The sequence below is a fragment of the Balaenoptera musculus genome, chromosome 11, assembly GCF_009873245.2.
Source record: "Balaenoptera musculus isolate JJ_BM4_2016_0621 chromosome 11, mBalMus1.pri.v3, whole genome shotgun sequence".
Classification (NCBI taxonomy): domain Eukaryota; kingdom Metazoa; phylum Chordata; class Mammalia; order Artiodactyla; family Balaenopteridae; genus Balaenoptera; species Balaenoptera musculus.
The window spans coordinates 72,379,144-72,398,376 of NC_045795.1; the positions used below are offsets into that span (position 1 = coordinate 72,379,144).

The window sequence follows — 19,233 nt, forward strand, 5'->3', positions numbered from 1 at the left end:
AAAAAAATTACTTGAGATTTGAGGAAAAAAAGCTTAAATATTTCTTCTAAAGGGAAAAGACAACTTCAGACTATTTTTTTTTAATTTATTTATTTGGTTGTGTCAGGTCTTAGTTGTGGCAGGTGGGCTCCTTAGTTGTGGCAGGTGGGCTCCTTAGTTGTGGCAGGCGGGCTCCTTAGTTGCGGCTCATGGGCTCCTTAGTTGCAGCTCACCAGCTCCTTAGTTGCAGCATGAGAACTCTTAGTTGTGGCATGCATGTGGGATCTAGTTCCTGGACCAGGGATTGAGCCTGGGCCCCCTGCATTGCGAACACAAAGTCTTAACCACTGCGCCACCAGGGAAGACCCTTGATCAGTTTTGTTTTTGTTTTTGTTTTTTTAATAAATTTATTTATTTGTGGCAGCGTTGAGTCTTCATTGCTGCACGCGGGCTTTCTCTAGTTGCAGCGAGCGGGAGCTGCTCTTCGTTGCAGCGCACAGGCTTCTCATTGCGGTGGCTTGTCTTTGTTGCAGGGCACGGGCTCTAGGCGCATGGGCTTTAGTAGTTATGGCACGTGGGCTCAGAAGTTGTGGCTCGTGGGCTCAGTAGTTGTGGCTCGTGGGCTCTAGAGCGCAGGTTCAGTATTTGTGGCGCATGGGCTTAGTTGCTCCACAGCATGTGAAATCTTCCTGGACCAGGGCTCAAACCCGTGTCTCCTGCATTGGCAGGTAGATTCTTAACCACTGCGCCACCAGGGAAGTCCCAGAGTATTTTTATATTAGAGGAAAACTGCTACAGAACAGTTCAGAGTAAGACTAAAATAAAACATGAGACCTTAAGAGCTAGCCCCATCCCTGGCCTTCAGCTCTGTGTAGTCACCCTCTCTGCGATTAGAGTTGGAAATGCTGAGAAGCAGGAGTTTAGACCAGGGCTTCTCAAAGTGTAGTCCAGAGAGTGATGCGAGTCCACAAACTCTTGTTACAATACATGACAAAATAAATATCCAAATTGAGAATACACACTTAGAAACCCTTATAGCAATTTGATATTGCCATGACAAATTTGGGCTTTTATTTTATATTCTTTGGTTTTTCTCCCTTTCATTTTTCTAATAATTCATGTATACAGCATTTTATAAAAGCACTGGCCCACAACCGATTGGAAATTCTTAAAACACCCAAATGTCCCTTCAACACAGATGAGTGTGAGAAGCACTCCTTTCAACCACTGGGAAGTGTAAAGTACATGACGACGTTCCAGCTGTCTACATAGAAAAAAATCTGTTGAGACAAATATCATATGCACATCTAATCCATCCAGAACAAGGATTAATATCTCCCTCGGATTCATCATCACTTGAAACTCTCTCTACTAATGCTAAGTTTTCTCTCTGGCCATGTTTAGAGCATAGTGATTACGGTCCTTGGGTACCCATCACAGCTTAAGACTCAGGAATGCATATGTCCAGATGATATTAATGGTAAATAATGAGAAAAATATCTGACAAATATTTATTAGAGAGAAAACATTCTTTAAACTTAGGCTCCTAAAGATAAAAGCCATTCAAATGGAACAAAAAACTGAAAGCTAAAAACAAACAAGACAAAACTTTTTTCTAAAGTCACAGTATCTAAGGTGTGTGTGGGTAGGGGGTGGAGGAAGTGGAGGACTGGCAAATCCTCCCATTGGGAATCCCAAAAGTATTCTTCTTTATCTGTATAACTTACCATAGAGTCTAAATGTTGTTTACTTTTTTTAAGTGTGCACCATGGAAACAAAAGCTAGATTATGATTCTTTCCTAAAGACTGCTCTACTGCACCTTCTGTAACAATAAAGCTATCTTGGGAAAAATTAAATCCATTTCAAAGTTGGCATAGTACTAATTCCAACTTCCATTTAATGAACACATAAGTGAAACAAACTATTTGGATAATCACAATTGAGAACGGTGATCTCAAATATATATAAATGCATAGTCTCTTCCTGTCTAGATTAATATTCATCCATTAAGATGGCCAGGTGTCTATTTTTAAGATCTTTTGTTGACTTTACTTCTAAGTACCAACCATACTTTGAATAAAATGAACCACACTTCCTTTGATATGCAGCTTATAAAAAAGGCATTACAAAACATCTGTAGATCATTCAAATGCCTAAAATACTGAACAAATTGGTTTTTTTTTTTTTTGGCCCCATGGAGTCCTAACCCCTAGACTGCCAGGGAATTCCCTGAACAAATGCTCATTTACACAAATTTACACTTGAGTTTAACTTCCAATAAGAAAATGACTCATACAGAGACTAACTACAAAACTAGAAATAAAAAAGACTATCAGACATCATACAATTAACTTCTTAGTCTTGATGCTCATGTAGAGAGCTGAAAGGGAGAGAGCCTTGAAAACCAGCCATAACCTGAAAAAGAAGAGTGTGCAGTATAATCACATGAAGTCAGTTCATCCTGTAATCCATACAACTCACCTGACCTTGAGTCATGGAAGTCCAATCCAATACTCACTACAATCAGAACTACATGTGTGCACTTTGTAAGGCAAATGTTATCCGAAATAAGGGGAGATCCTATAAGACCGCTGTATCATTATCTCGTTAACAGGCAAAACATGTGAAAAGATTCCAATAATTCCAGGTCAAAACAAAAGCCGTCCCGGGATCGCTCAAAGTCATCTTTTTAACTAAATCTTTTTTTTTTTTTAATTCATTAATTTTTCTTTTTTTTTTTTTTAATTTATTTATTTATTTTTGGCTGTGTTGGGTCTTCGTTTCTGTGCAAGGGCTTTCTCTACTTGCGGCGAGCGGGGGCCACTCTTCATCGCGGTGCGCGGTCCTCTTACTGTCGCGGCCTCTCCCGTTGCGGAGCACAGGCTCCAGACGCGCAGGCTCAGTAGTTGTGGCTCACGGGCTTAGTTGCTCCGTGGCATGTGGGATCTTCCCAGCCCAGGGCTCGAACGTGTTCCCTGCATTGGCAGGCAGATTCTTAACCACTGTGCCACCAGGGAAGCCCTTTTTTTTTTTTAACATATTTCATGAAAGCTGAGTTCCAAAACTATAGGAAAAAATTCTGGAAGCATTTATAAGGAAAAGAGAAAATGCTTTAAAAAGCTAAAATGTCAAGTCTCCCAAAGCAGATTATCTAAACTAAATTAACAGTATATTAGAAGTAACCACAAAAGGAAAGGGAACTGAAGTGCCTTTGCTTCATAGGGTTCTAAATGTGTGGTCTAAGAAGTTAAGTGTTCTGGTCACTGTAAGCCTGAAAAATTATTTTCAAAGTGAAACACAAAAGGTAACCTGAAAGATATCAACTTATAGGACCACACAAAGGAAGAACTTGAAGGAGACCAGCAAAACCAAGCTTAATAATAATAGCAAACACTTATAAAGTACTTTCTATACCCAAGCACTATTCCAAATGCTTTATATATACTAACTCACATAAACTATTGCAAATAATTGATGGCCATGCTTTATAACCATGTTTACCCTGATTTTTTTTTTAAATCCCTGCTTTTACAGAGTTCTTGGCAAGCTCCCAAATCCTAAACTAAAAGAAAACTGCTTAATATAAATCCTCAAACATACCAGCGTTGATGATTTTCAATCTCTTCATTATTTCAACAGTTTATTGCTCCATGATGTTTTACCTCATTACAAGATAACAGTTATTTTAAAAGTTGAACCAACTAAAATAAGTAAGACATGACTAGGATCATAGAAGTAGGAATCAAAATCACTAATCTGTTAGGATGAAATTGAGTTTGCATTCTACTATGTTATTTCAATTAATTTTCATATATTAAGAGTATAATCAGTATTCTCAGTATAAAATTCAACAGAAACACCACATGGAAAATAGTTACCTGAATTTGAATCTGGAAAAGACAAATAGCAAATATTGGTTTTCTGAAAAAGAAAACAAAAACTATATATGCTGACATATATACACCAATAAAAACAAACAGAAATAAAACAGTAAACTATATAGAGCAATATTTTTACTTACTTCTTTATCAGTAAGTTTGGAATGTTGAGGATAAATTACCTGGGAGAAGAAGAGTTAAATTTTGTTAGACACATATATGGAGTATATATTGTAAACATTAGCAGGTACTTCTAAAATACTAGTCGGCTACGATCAAATTGGTTTAAGAAACAGTTCACAAATTTAACAATGAAACACAGGAGAAGCTGGGAGAATTGAGTAGGATTTACATTTGGCAAAAAAAGTTTTGACTCAAAGTTATCTCTAAAAATTGGTGAAATTTTGAGTTATCAAGAATAATTTGGGACTTTCTTGGTGGCGCAGTGCTTAGGACTCTGCGCTCCCAATGCAGGGGGCCCACCCGGGTGTGATCCCTAGTCAGGGAACTAGATCCCACAAGCATGCCGCAACTAAGAGTTTGCATGCCACAACTAGGGAGTCCGTGAGCTGCAACTAAGGAGCCTGCGTGCCTCAACTAGGAAGCCCATGTGCCGCAACTAGGGAGCCGGTGAGCCACAACTAAGGAGCCCTCGAGCCGCAACTAAAGGAGCCTGCCTGCCACAAGTAAGGAACCCATGTGCTGCAACTAGGACCCAGTGCAACCAAATAAATAAATAAATAAATATTTTTAAAAAAAGAATAATTTACCAATTGAATTGCTAATAACTCAAAGTTTTTTGAGTCTTTTCTTTGGAAGCCTAAAATCTAAAGAGAACTCTATCTATTAAGCTGGTAGCTACTTCAAGAAATAATAATTTTCAATTGATTCCAAGAAGTAATACAAATTACTAACTACTTATTAAAAGAAAAATGAAAAGGAAAAAATAATCATCTGCAATTTAAGAAATCTCAAAGGCCATCTTCCCACCATAAAGCCTATCCTATTTTCCTCCAATCCCTTTAAATAGTCATAGCACTTCCTGCAGTGACCCAGCCACCTTCTGAGGGAAATTCCTGCCCCACAGCCCCACAAAGGAAGCAAGACTAGGCCAGCACAGCTCCTGTCAGAACAAGCACTAGTACACACCAGACCCAAGGGCACCCGCTCTACAGGCCAATCAACCAAGTGCCCAGATGGGGCTGGGTATGAAAATTCTGCCCAAGAGAATACCAGTGCTCAAGTGGGCCAGTACAGATTCTCTCGGGAATGTGAAGAAGAGATGGGATTCGGAGCAGCGGGTTAGCTAGTGGCTGGTAACCAAAAAGAGAGGAAACAACACAAAGTGTAGCGGAACTGCATTAATACTAGGTTGCTAATAGGATCCATGGCTTCCCAGTTCTGGAAGAATCCATGAGTTCTTCTATTCCCCAGAGTTGCCCAGGAGCCTGAAAATCTTACATTTCCAGAAATAACATACAGTAATAGCACATTATAAACTGTATTAAGGTGGTTTCACATATTTTTTTTTTTTTTTTTTTTTATGGCTGTGTTGGGTCTTCGTTTCTGTGCGAGGGCTTCTTCTAGTTGCGGCAAGCGGGGACCACTCTTCATTGCGGTGTGCGGGCCTCTCACTATCGCGGCCTCTCTTGTTGCGGAGCACAGGCTCCAGATGCGCAGGCTCAGTAGTTGTGGCTCACGGGCCCAGTTGCTCCGTGGCATGTGGGATCTTCCCAGACCAGGGCTCAAACCCGTGTCCCCTGCATTGGCAGGCAGATTCTCAACCACTGCACCACCAGGGAAGCCCGGTTTCACATATTTATTTCATTTATTTAGTTCTCACAATAATAGACAAGGCTAGTAGTGGTATCCCCACTTTACATATAAGAAAACTAAGGTAAGAAAAAAGATGGGGAGACTTCACATTACTCACCATCTTCTAGAGTTTTTAATTTTCACAACTCTGTCAATTCTTCACATCTTTACAGAAGAGGGGACAAGTTCACAGTAGTTAAATAACTCTCCCAAAATTTAGCATCTAGTAAGTGCTGGAACCAGGACTTGAACTTAGGTCTGTCTGATTCCAAAGTACACAAGCCACCATTCCTCACTCCACCCATAGTAGCAATCATTAACACACAATCACAGCCCACCTCCTCCCCTAGCCAGCATGTGGCATATAATCCTTCTCAATTCAGGAGTATGAGGAGGGTCTACAGAGCTGGTATTGTTACATGAAAACCACCCAGCACTCCTGGAATAGAGAATGACACCAAAGCCAATATTCACTCTACTTTGCTTTGTATCCCATGTTCTGACCAACCTGACTTAACCTCTGTCTCCACAATTCATGAAGGCAAGAAGCTGGTCTGTTTTGTTCAACAGTCTATCTTCACACCTAGAACAGTTTCTGGTGCATAGTAGACACTAAAAAAATATTTCTTCAATCAGTGGATATACTCTCAGATTAGCTCTATTAAACAACTCAGTATTTAGTAATATGTAATTCTTCTTTAAGTGTACATAGATCTTCCTTGCTTCACCTTGAGACCATTTTACTTTGTTACCTTTAAAGGAGAAATGGCAAAGATCCTACATGCCGCAGCTAAAACCCAGCACAGCCGAGTAAATAAATAAATAAATAAATATTTAAATAAATAAATAAAAATAAAGGAGAAATGGCAAACTTATAACCTATTTAGCCATATTCATGAAAATCTCTTTACATCTAAGTTAACCTGGAGTTTGCTGGTCTAAAACATATTGAGAAGTTTAGTGGCCTGTAACAGCTTAATCTTAGACTCTAAATTCACTTCTATGTGAATGCCCTTCAAATTTTTATTTCCTCAAATTAAAATACCAACTTAAAAGCAAATATACAAAATTCCATTTTTTATTACATAAAGATATCAACCATGGTTCATCTGGTCATTGGTTTCCTAAGGTCTAAAATACTAGCAAGACAGTACAGAAAAAAATGTTGGTATGTTTTACCCATATATATGAGTACCTTAAATATATATATATAACGTGTGTGTGTATATATGTGTATATATGCATGTATTTAAGGGGCTTTTATATGCTCTATATATTTAAGTAAGTTAAAAGGATATGAACACTACAGAACCTATCAAGTCTGTCTTTTAGGGAACTCCCTGGTGGCCCAGTGGTTTGGACTCCACACTTCCAATGCAGGGGGCCCGGGTTCGATCCCTGGTCAGGGAACCAGGATCCCACAAGCCGCACAGCGCAGCCCAAAAAAAAACCCACAAAAAAACAGTCTGCCTTTTAAAAACTCTGACTGTGGGACTTCCCTGGTGGCACAAGAATCCGCTTGCCAATGCAGGGGACACAGGTTCAATCCCTGGTCCGGGAAGACCCCACATGCCACAGAGCAACTAAGCCCATGCGCCACAACTACTGAGCCTGCGCTCTAGAGCCCGTGAGCCACAACTACTGAGTCCACACGCCACAACTACTGAAGCCCATGTGCTCTAGGGTCCGCATGCCGCAACCACTAAGCCCACGCGCTGCAACTACTGAAGCCACACGCCTAGAGCCCGTGCTCTGCAACAAGAGAAGCCACCGCAATTAGAAGCCCACGCACCACAACGAAGAGTAGCCCCCGCTCACCACAACTAGAGAAAAGCCCGTGCACAGCAATGAAGACCCAACGCAGCCAAAAATAAAATTAAAATTAAAAAAAAAAAAAGTAAAGTAAAAACTCTGATTGTACTACACTGTCAAATAGTATCTAGAATTTCATTTTAATGTACTCTGTTAGGACTACTCAGTGTTTTATTTTGGAACAAATATGATATTCAAAAAGAAACAATGCATATTTACATGCTACAGCTACTGAAATGGCCACACTGTACTTAAGATCAGAAAGATCAGAAAAATTCAGGGACTTCCCTGATGGTCCAGTGGTTAAGACTCCACGCTTCCACTGCAGGGGCACATGTTTGATCCCTGGTTAGGGAGCTAAGATCCTGATTGCTGCATGGGCAAAAGAAAAAAATAAACAAATGAAAATAGATTTTTAAAAAATAAAATAAAAAAGAAAAACTCATACTTAACTTTAAAAACCTCAATTCCCTATTTAAAAAACAAAAGAAAGGAAAGTAACCACTACCAAGTATCTAGAACTGCACAAATTGCCACAGTTAACTAGAATTATTACCTGTGTACATACTTTACTTTGTTAAAAAAAAAAGTTTAAATATAAGTTTGGGCAATCACTGTTAGTTTAGTTTTAGTCAGTTAGCTCCTGATACCTATATGGGAAATAATCAACTGTGGATTAGCTCCAGTACCTGGAGATGCCTCTCACTTGAAGCTTCCTCTCTCCATAGCTCAAGTAAAGGCATCTCTGTTCCCCCAACCACTGGCATTCTGGGTGGCATTAAAGGGCGACAGAGAGCATCAACTAATGTCACTCTGGTTTTGTTACCTATGTTAAGATCTCTCATGTTACAGCAAATAAGGGAGAGGTGGCCAGGTAATAACCCAAGAGAAAAGTGAGTTTTATTTGATATAATTATTAAGGCCTAAAAATGATGACATATTTCACATCATGTTACAATAGAAAAAATGTGTCTCAGAAAAATATTAATATATATACTGGAAAAGAGTATTACAAAATGTTTTAAATGGGTCTATTCAAAGGAACATCTCTCTACATACATCTACATCTCTCTAGCATTCCCAACTCAGTATGAAAATAATCATGGTCCCAGGAGGAGGAAAATTAGAAATACCAGCTAACTTACTGCCAGTATCATTTGGACATGGGAAAAATTCATGCCTGCCATACACCCAAGTTGTGTGTGAATGGGTGTCTACCTGATGCCACGTGACTCGGTGTCTGTCTCTACTGCATGACCCTGCCTGGTGTCCCAGGCCTGACAGAGACTACATTTCCCAAGAAACCTTGCCTTGATCTCCTACAGAAACATTAGCTCACAAACAAACATCATCATAACCTTGGGGACTTCCCTGTTGGTGCAGGGGTTAAGAATCCGCCTGCCAATGCAGGGGACGTGGGTTCGAGCCCTGGTCCAGGAAGATCCGACATGCTGCGGAGCAACTAATCCCATGAGTCACAACTACTGGACCTGCATGCCACAACTACTGAAGCCCACGCACCTAGAGAGCCCGTGCTCCACAGCAAGAGAAGCCACCGCAATGAGAAGCCCGTGCAATGAAGAGTAGCCCCTGCTCACCGCAACTAGAGAAAGCCTGCATACAGCAACGAAGACCCAACGCAGCCAAAAATAAATAAATATTTTAAAATAAAAATAATAAAATAATAAAAATGAAACTGAAATACTGTATTAAAAAAAAAAAGAATTCCAACTAATAAATGTAGAAGGAATAAGGAAAATAGCAAATCACTATTAGAACATCAGAGTAATAATAGTTACTACAAGAAAGATCCACTTTTGGATGCTGAAATTAGCAAGCAAAGGTTGAGAAGGTACTGCACAGTCTCAAAGTATCTCCCACAAAATAAATATTTACTAATTATGAAGAGAAAAACAGTAAATTCACAGTGGATAAATCTGGCAGACATCATTTTAACCAAGTGATCAAGGTTAAAATCACCAATAATAAGACATTTTAACAACATGTACTCTTTGATATGATGCACCAAGAAGGGCACATCACGTCTGGGGTATTCTTCCCAATAATGCATAACCCCAGACTAATCATAGGAACACACCAGAAAAACCCAAATTGAGAGACATACTACAAAATATCTGACCAATATTCTTCCAAAGTGTCAAAGTCATGAAATATGAGAAAAGACTGAGGAACTTCCACAGATTGGAGAGGGAGTTATGACACCTGTATGCAATGCAGGAACCTGGATTGGATCCTGAAAAAAAGGACATTAATAGAAAAACTAGTGAAATTGAATAAACTCTGTTGCTCAGTACACAGTATCATGCCAATGTTATATTCTTAGATTTGATAATTGTACTGTTTATATAAAATGTTAACATTAAAGGAAGCTGAATGAATTACTTTCGTAACTCTAAAATTATCTCAAAATAAGGTTTTTAAAAAAGTAACACCTCTACTTCACATCATATTCAAAAAGTAACCCAAAGTGGATCAAAGACCTAAGTGTAAAAGCTAAAACTATAAAACTCTTAGAAGAAAATCTTTATGACTGTGGATTAGACAATGGTTTCTAAGCTATGATACCAAAAACACAAGCAACCATAAATAAATTGGACTTCATCAAAATTTAAAGCTTTTGCGCTTCAAAGAACACTACCAAGAAAGTGAAGACGAACTGCAGAATGGGAGAAAGTATTTGCAAATCATATATCTGATAAGGGTCTAGAGTACAGAATCTATAAAGAACTCTTATAATTCAACAATAAAAAGTCAAATAACCCAATTTTTAAATGGGCAAAGGATTTGATTTGACATTTCTCCAAACAAGATATACAAGAGGCCAATAAGCACATGAAAAGACGCTTATGTCATTAGTTACTAGGGAAATACAAATAAAATTACAGTAAGATACCACCTCATACCTCTAGGATGGCTGTAATCAAAAGGACAAAGTGGTGGCAAGGATATGGAGAAATTAGAAGCCTCATACATTACTGATAAAAATGTGAAAATGAAGTCACATTGGAAAACCATTTAGTAGCTTCTCATAAAATTACACATGGAGGACTTTCCTGGTGGTAAAGTGGTTAAGAATCCGCCTGCCAATGCAGGGGACACGGGTTCGATCCCTGGTCCAGGAAGGTCCCACATACTACGGAACAACTAAGCCCGTGCACCACAACTACTGAGTCTGCTTTCTAGAGCCCAGGCACCACAACTACTGAGCCCCCATGCTGCAACTACTGAAGCCCGCGAGCCTAGAGCCGTGCTCCACAATAAGAGAAGCCACTGCAATGAGAAGCCCACGCACCGCAACGAAGAGTATCCCCTGCTCGCTGCAACTAGAGAAAGCCCCTGCACAGCAACAATGACCCAGAGCAGCCAAAAAAAAAAAATTAAACATGGAGTTACCATATGACCCAGCAATTTCACTCCTAGGTATACATCCAAGAGAAGTGAAAAGCATACATCCACACAAAAACTTGTACACGAACGTTCATAACAGCATTATTCATCATAGCCAAAAAGTGGAAATAATCCAAATTTTCATCAAATGATGAATGGATAAACAAAATGTGATGTACCCGGCCTTCCCTGGTGGCGCAGTGGTTAAGAATCCCCCTGCTAAGGCAGGGGACACGGGTTCGAGCCCTGGTCTGGGAAGATCCCACATGCCGCAGAGCAGCTAAGCCCGTGCACCACAACTACTGAGCCCACGTGCCACAACTACTGAAGCCCACGCGCCTAGAGCCTGTGCTCCACAAGAGAAGCCACCACAATGAGAAGCCCGCACACCGCAACTAAGAGTAGCCCCCACTCGCCGCAACTAGACAAAGCCCGCGTGCAGCAACAAAGACCCAACACAGCCAAAAATAAATAAATAAATACTTATTAAAAAAATGTGATGTATCCATATAATGATATAAAACTCAACCATATAAAGGAATGAAGTACCAATACATACTACAACATGGATGAATCTTGAAAACATACTAAGAGAAAGAAGCCAGACACAAAAGGCCACATGTTGTATGATTCCATTAATATGAAATATACAGAAAAGGAGACTCCATAGAGACAAAGTAGATAAGTGGTTGCCAGGAGCTGGAGGGGAAAGGAGAATGGGTCATGACTGAAAGAGGATGTAAGGGAAGCTTGGGGGCAGTAATAATATTGCTTCTTGATCTCTATGGTAGTGACATGGTATACTCACTTTTTGAAAGTTCATCAAAATACAGATTTAGGATTTGTGCACTTTTCTACATGTGTGTTACACTTCAATGAAAATGTTACTTACTTTAAAAAGTGGAAAAAATGGCCTGAAATCACAGTATCCTCAAGCCTAAGAGTCCCGCTTGCTCAAGACTGAAGTTAAATTACGCTACTAGAAAACTTGATCAGTTTGAAAATGGAATGTACGGTAAAGCATTTCTCAAAAAAAAGTAAAGTTTAGGTACAGTTTTCCATGTTTCACATCATTCATCACAGTAAGTACAAAAACATAAAGTACTTGTGAAAGAACTAACTAGACAGGAGAATGTCCCAGATTATCTCCAGATTATATAATTTCATAACTGAATCAGAGATTAGTAACACCAAGGAAGCTTCTGTAGAATCTGGGAGCCTAAGACGCTCAAGAGGTCACTAAGGTTTTAAACCTCAAATCATAGAACTACATCAAGCTACCACGAAGTGCTACTATTTCACAAGGAAATTTAAAGGCCATTATTAGTACCCTGCAAATCCTATCCTAACAGTCACTGTTGAATGGTCTACCTTCCATGCTAGACTGCAAACTCAATGAAGGAAGAAATAATCAAGGCTTTATCTCCAGAACATACCATTGTCTGGATATGGTAGTTGCCCAGTAAATATCTGAATAGATGGTTCAATGAGACAGTATAGCAGCATGCAATTATATACACCCATTTCGATTAAAACAGTGAACATGCTGAGGATCAAACACTGAGGCTATGGGTCACCCAGAAGAGAGGAAGAAACAAGAAAACCTTTCACACAACTGCCTTTATCCTTGTCAGAAAAATAAACAGAAACTTTGCTAAGGTAAAGAAAACTGTGCTGACTACTCCAGGTTCCACCCTGTTAGGGGATAAGGGGGAATAAACAGGCGGTGACTCAACAAAAAACAGAAGTGGGAAAAAAAGGGGAGTCAATTCTGCTACCTGCTCTTTTAAAAATGGCGTAAGTTTGCCTTCACCCAAAAGCAGGGCTTTATCTTCAATCTGTTAGAAAAAAAGTAGGGGGGGATCAGTAATGAAATGATTAGAAATTGTCCTGCTTTTTATAGATAATTTAACTGGCCTGAAATTGTTTCCACCAAAGAGGTGAAATACAAACTATGTACATATACATATATGTATGTACACATATATGTACATACAAATAGGCTATGTCATAGATTATCAGCAAAGTGAAACCTAATAAACTTGATTCCCAGAAACTGCTTTAAGTACTTGTGACTGACACAAGTTTAGCTTGGATGATTCACATCCAAAGCTGTGTATTTTTTTAAATAAATTTAAGGCAAAATAATAGGAGTGAGGGAATAGCCAAGATAGTCCCACACTGATTATTGAATGTGCAAGGACACTAATTATAAAAAAGGGGCTAGAGACTTCCCTGGTGGCGCAGTGGTTAAGAATCCACCTGTCAATTCAGGGGACACGGGTTCGATCCCTGGTCCAGGAAGCTTTCACATGCCACGGAGCAATTAAGCCTGTGCGCCACAACTACTGAGCCTGTGCTCTAGAGCCCGTGAGCCACAACTACTGAGCCCGCGTGTCACAGCTACTGAAGCCCGAACTCCTAGAGCCAGTGCTCCGCAACGAGAGAAGCCACTGCAATGAGAAGCCCGCGCACCTCAACAAAGAGTAGCCCCCGCTCGCTGCAACTAGAGAAAGCCCGCACGCAGCAATGAAGACCCAATGCAGCCAAAAATAAAAAAATAAAACAAAATTTAAAAAATATTTTTAAAAAGGGGGGCTAACGTATTGGGCATGCATTAAATGGCAGATATTAATTTTTACATGCTTTATCTCACTTAGTACCTCCAACAACGCTCAGGATGTTATTTTGCCATTTTATAATTGAGGAAAATGAAACTCAGAGAACTAAAGAAACTGGTCAAAAATCGGACAATGAGCATATGCTCAACACCCCAAAGCTTGTACTCTTTTTACTAGATTGATATTCTGTCCAAAAAGTTGATAGGTCATAGCCTTCAACAGGGGGAAAGCCACCAATGATTTCTCGAGTCTTATAAAATTGGGGTGGGGGCTGGAGAGGTTCAAGAGGTAATCTCAAATTACAGATGTGTCACCTCCCATGATGTTCTGTGAGTTCCATGAGTTCACATGATTTAAAGGCCCTCAAAAAATGAAGACCATCTCTAAGGAAGTGTGTACAGGTGGCAAACAACTCTTCACACTATGAAGAAAAAAAGAAACTACTAAATATCCAAATTTGGGAAAATGGTTAAATAAATTATGGTCCGTACAAAAACCTTTATGAGGACTCTTTAACGATATGGCAAATTGTTTATGAGAATGCTTATCAGTAATGGCAGACTCTTACAGCAGACCTATCTGGGGGACTGCTGCCCAGACCATGCTTTCAAGTCTCCCCTCCTTTTGCAGGGGTGAGCCTAAGTGGCCACTACGGTTACTGAAACACTGTCTCCTTACCACAACTGACTGAACAAAAGGGAGCACCTGACCCATGCTGAACCAATCAGATACTCTAGTATTTGAATTAAGCTTCTGCCTGGTTCCAGAATACAAAAGTAGAAGTTTGGCTAGTATCAGTACCGTGGAAACCCAAAGTCAAGTGAAATGGGGGAGCAGAAATTGAGACCCTTGCAGAGGAAACCAGCCTCAGCACAGAGCATAGAACAGACATGCAAAGAGAAGCAGAGACAAAAGACCACACAGCTCCACAAAGACAAAGGCAAAAGTCTGGGGCTTTCCAAATCCCATGAGGTTCAACCCTGCTTCCTGCAACTGGTTCCAAAAGATTCCTTACAATCAATTTCTCTTCACTTAAATTTGAGAGGATTTCTGTTCTTAACAATCAAACTAATCCTTGACAGATACAAAATTATATAAAGAAAAAAAGCATTAACAAAAATGCCAAGTATTAATCTCCTAATATAATTATGAGTGATGTTTTCTAGTGTTTATAATTCCCTTTCCTGCCAAGTTTTCAACAATGAACATATTATTACTCAATGAGGAAAAAAAAACCCTGGAATGAGGCAATTCTGGATTCAGATAATTAATTAAGGCTTTACTATAAAATCAGGTAATCTCACAGAGCTGGAAGTGACATAGAGTATATAAAATTCAGAGGATTTCAAACCTTGTTCCAGAGGACCCTTAGTGTCACTGTGGTGATGCCAGAGCCATCTCAGGGGAAAAGAAAGAAGCTGAGCACACCTCCTGTAGTCAACACCTTTTGCAGTCTCTTCCCAGCTCACAAGACCCCCTTCACTGTCCCCTTCGTCTAGGACAGGGTCCCCAACAGACATTTTATGCAACACAGACCACTCCTCCAACCACTCAGGTCTTCAGCTGATTATAGCAGAGCGAGAATCTGCTCCAAACCAGGCCTGAGTACCTTCCTCTGGTGTTTGGAATGAGAATGACATTCACTCTCTTCATTGAAGTGGCTGAAAAGGGCAACTTCGCCAGAAAGATCACAGAAGCAGAGAAGTTACTTTAAAGGAGAGCATGAAGCATGAACAAAATCCATAAAACATGAAGCATAAACAAGAGGCTTCCCTGGTTCTGGGCTCTAGCCATTTTCTGGAAGTCCCTCTAGGTTTGTACCTTGGACATCTTGAAACACCTCTGCGGCCTTACAACAAATGTGCCTTTTCTCCTTCAGCTATAGCTTAGTTTCTGTCGTCCACAACCAAATATATACACACAGGCGCCATTTCAACCAGATTAGCCACTGAGGTACATCTGATTTTCATCTAACCAGAAAAAAAGTTCCCCTACTTTACAAAGAATACTGATTCTAGTACTTCAACTTCATTTTTCTAGTGAGAAAACTAAGGTCCAAAGGCCTCATCTTCACAAAGCAAAAGTTAGGGGTTCTCTTCATTGAAAATGAAAAAGAGAATTTCAGTGCTTTCCAAATACAGACTTACCTAGGTCTTACTGAGTCCAAGGCACTGTTCCAAATGCTTCATCAACATTAACTTACCTAACCCTCACAACAGTGCCATGATAAAGGCACTGTTATCCTGTCACAGAGGAGCGTGAGGCTCAGATGAGCTAAGTAACGTACCCCAAGTCACACAGATTCAAGCCTAGGCGGTTTAGCTCTAGAGTCTGAGTTCTTGGTCGATATTCTACATTATCTCTTTAGTAGGGATTTAAGCTTAAATAAGTGACATTGTTTATGCATTTAAAATTTGCAAATGGTACTTTCTATCATGGCAGAACTGACTTAAGTCTCTCTCAAGCCTAAGACTAAATGACTGCATTTCTGATAACATAACTGAGTTGGAGGATATACTGTCCAAACTTAGTTTTTAACCTATTTAATTAACTTCCCTTCTGAATCCCTATGGTTGTGCATTATAGGAAGTAGGGTGGGGCTATTATGTCATTTCTCCAACACGATTCTATACTTACCTTCTTGCCCCATTACAGCCACCCCTCCTGTCCATTTTTGGCCTGGATATGGCCGTATTACAAAAGTGAAGTATATTTTCAACTATTCTGTTATATTATTAATTCGTATTCCTTTTTCTTCATTTTAAAAGTGGCAATATTCTACATTTCTCAGGAAAACAAAACAAAATTAAATTGTGTTGCCTCTCAATGTGTTTATCTTTCTTGGGATCCTTTATTAGGGTATCTTCCCCACCCTCACCCTACACTTTCTAAAATCAGTGATTCTTCACCTGAGGACAATGCAACAGAAAGTCCATAAATGACCCCCAGATAGTCAATGGAAGCATATACATGATTTTGTATTACCATTTTCCTAAGGGAGAGAGTTCATGAAGTTCATAACTTATCTGCATTCTGGACCTTTTAAAAATGTGAAGAACCAAAGACCTAAAGAAAACTCTGTGCAGTAGCATATACTATGGGAAATGAAATTCAAAATAGTCTCAGTGATTCACATTTTTGTAGCACCTCAAGACTTGCTAAATATTGTTTATTAGGTCAGAAAAAAACATACACGTTATAAAGAATGCCCAAATGGTCAGAGTCCAAAAGGATCTCCTTTAACTATTCAAAAATGTAATCGACTACAACAACTCAATCCTATGCTTTCTGATTAAATCGTATTTTGCTACACATAGAGCTTCAGGTTAATATGTCAGTGTAAATGATAGATGACATAAATCTCTTCTTCACAGTCTTTGGGAAGTGTTGTTTCCATCTCAAAGTACTGTTCATGTATTCACTCACTCTATCAATTTTTTATTGAACACTGTCACGTGCCAGGCACTGCATTTAGCCCTATCTGCTGGTGTTATTAATTCTTGGTTCTCCTCTAAATTGTAGTCTTACTCTATAAATATAGGTTAGAGTATATCTTTCATATACGTCTGCCCAGCAACCAAGATAATGCCTAAATCTTAGTGGAAACTTGAAGTGTATTGAGCTGTGTAATGATAAAACACAGAGAAGACAGGCTGAATACACACTCCGCATTAAGAAATACCTCCCTGGCCAATTTTCATAGCCCACTCATGCCACTAAAGTCAGAATGAGATGATTCATTAAAATCTGTCATTGCCACCAAAACAAACAAAAAATCTTCTAAACATAGGTCCTTCTGACTCTGACTACGTTTTTCTTGGCTACATAAAGACAAGCAATCTCTTACGCTACAAAAGGAACCCTAAATAATGTCAAGATTACAAGGCCTTTCAACAAGGCGCTATAAAAATGGAAAACTTGACAAATTCACAAGCGAACGATTTTCCTTACGTTCATCTTGCTGTGAGCTTTCAGGCCGTCTCAGAAGCAACATCAAGAAATAACAGAGATGAGGAACAAAAGGAGGAAAAGGAGAATACACCTGCTGAGACAAGCATTTCGGCTCAGGCTGAGTGGAATGCTCTGAGAGTCGCTGCAAATGACCAAAACAATCCATGAGTCTAAAAAAAGTTGGTTGTGTGAGGTTTGGCTATTATAGTTCACCATATGTCAGGGGCATTGTTTGCTTCTTGAAAAAGTCCCAAACATCCTGCCTGCAGTCTTCTCCGGGTGCCGCTAACCATTCTAGTTATTCCTGTGACACCGGGTAAAAAAAAAAAAAAAGAAAAAGAAAAAGGAAACAGGGCCATCAGCAAGTATTTAGGAGGGGCCTAGAGAGAACTTTTCACCCTTAGCCACAGCCCACGATCCTCCCACGGGAACTGCTTCTGGACCGCAGCCCGGCAGACGGCGGAGGGGCTGCCGGCCACGCCCGGATGCGCAGCGGGCAGGATCCAGGCCGGTCGGCCCGCGGGCCACAAGCTCTGCTGGGGCTGCCCCAGCGCGGGGACCGGGACGGGGCGCGGGGGCCAGGTGCGGCCGGGCCTCACCTCCACGGCTTGGCCCAGCTCCAGGTCGAAGCCCACCACACACACGCAATGCAGCCAGGCTGAGAAGCCGTCCCAGCGCAGCAGGCCCCGGTTGCGGCCCTCGTCCTCTTCAACGTCCTCTGGCGCGTCTCCCGCCGCCACCACGGCCGGCACCTCGCGTTCCTCGTCCGCTGCCCCCGCCTCATCCAACAGCCCGCGGGAGCCGGGCCCCGAGCCTGCCAGGCCCCGCAGAGCCATCCGCCGCCCCCTGGCTGTTTGCGCCGCCTCCACTGCGGACCGCGCCACAGAGCGCGCTCGGCTCCGCGCAGACGCAGCCGCAGCTGCCGCAGCCGCGGGGGACGGGCTCGGCCGGGGCGGGGCCGCGGCCCATGTGACCCTGGGAGCCCGGCTCTCCATGGGTCCTCCTGTACCGCCTCCCGGAGTGGAAGACGTCGCGCAGGCCCGTGACTGGGATTGTGAAGCCTGCTCTAGAGCCTCCGTGCTTTAAAGCTCTTCAAGACTGAAGCAGTGAATCCTGGAATCCTCCTTCGCAGTCCAACGACAAGGGAATGAATTATTCTTGGAATGACACCGTTCATAATTATAAGGTATTATCAAATTGTTAGAACATAATGGTAACGGTGGCTAACATTTATTGAGCACTTACTTTGTGCCAGATGATGTGCCAAGCAAGTATTTGCAAATATTACTTAATTGAATCTAGTAGGTAGACATCATTGTATATTTCTTTTCAGGTAAACTGAGGTTCTGAGAGGTTATGTGACTAGCCAAGCAAGTATTAAAACTCTGATGCAGGCTTACAGTTCACTCAGGCAGTCTGCTGACAGGGATCTGTGCCTTCATTCAGCAGCTCCCTCTCCACCAAGCCCCCTCCCACCTTTCTTGGCCTGGTTGCCTGTGACTCACTCAGCACTCACCCATCTCCAGACCTTTCTGGAACACCTCTACAACAACCTGTGGATCACTTTCTCTCAGCAGGGGTCTAGTCTCAGGCAGCTTAGTATTCTTGGAGATCAGCGTTGGGCTGGGCACCCAGGAGGCACTTAGTCTATTGAATTGTTACCGATTATGGGTCCAGCGTGGTGCTACAGACTAGGATTTATTTAGCCCCTACTGTGCTGAGCATAAACTGCAAAGTGGAAGTAAATCAGAAACACACAATAATACCC

The 19,233-nt window shown here is 40.9% G+C and overlaps 1 protein-coding gene across 8 annotated transcripts in view; it reads right to left on the reverse strand.

Moving 5' to 3' along the window:
- The window catches only part of DENND6A (DENN domain containing 6A), a 54,661-nt gene extending 36,019 nt beyond the window's left edge, over positions 1 to 18,642 (reverse strand). For 2 of the 8 annotated variants that reach the window (XR_005021842.1, XM_036868807.1), the window contains exons 1-3: positions 18,065 to 18,642; positions 4,002 to 4,040; positions 3,859 to 3,901 (exon numbers count right to left, since the gene is read on the reverse strand). Coding sequence is in view for 7 of the 8 variants with exons in the window: in XM_036868807.1 (XP_036724702.1) it covers positions 3,859 to 3,901; positions 4,002 to 4,040; positions 18,065 to 18,460 (478 nt within the window). In the remaining variant the exon portion in view is untranslated. Of the gene's footprint in view, positions 1 to 3,858; positions 3,902 to 4,001; positions 4,041 to 5,791; positions 5,850 to 17,465; positions 17,770 to 18,064 lie in introns of those variants that run through there. The other 6 variants (XM_036868806.1, XM_036868805.1, XM_036868810.1 and 3 more) reach the window with 5 other exon arrangements.
- Between the last annotated feature and the right edge of the window lie 591 nt (positions 18,643 to 19,233).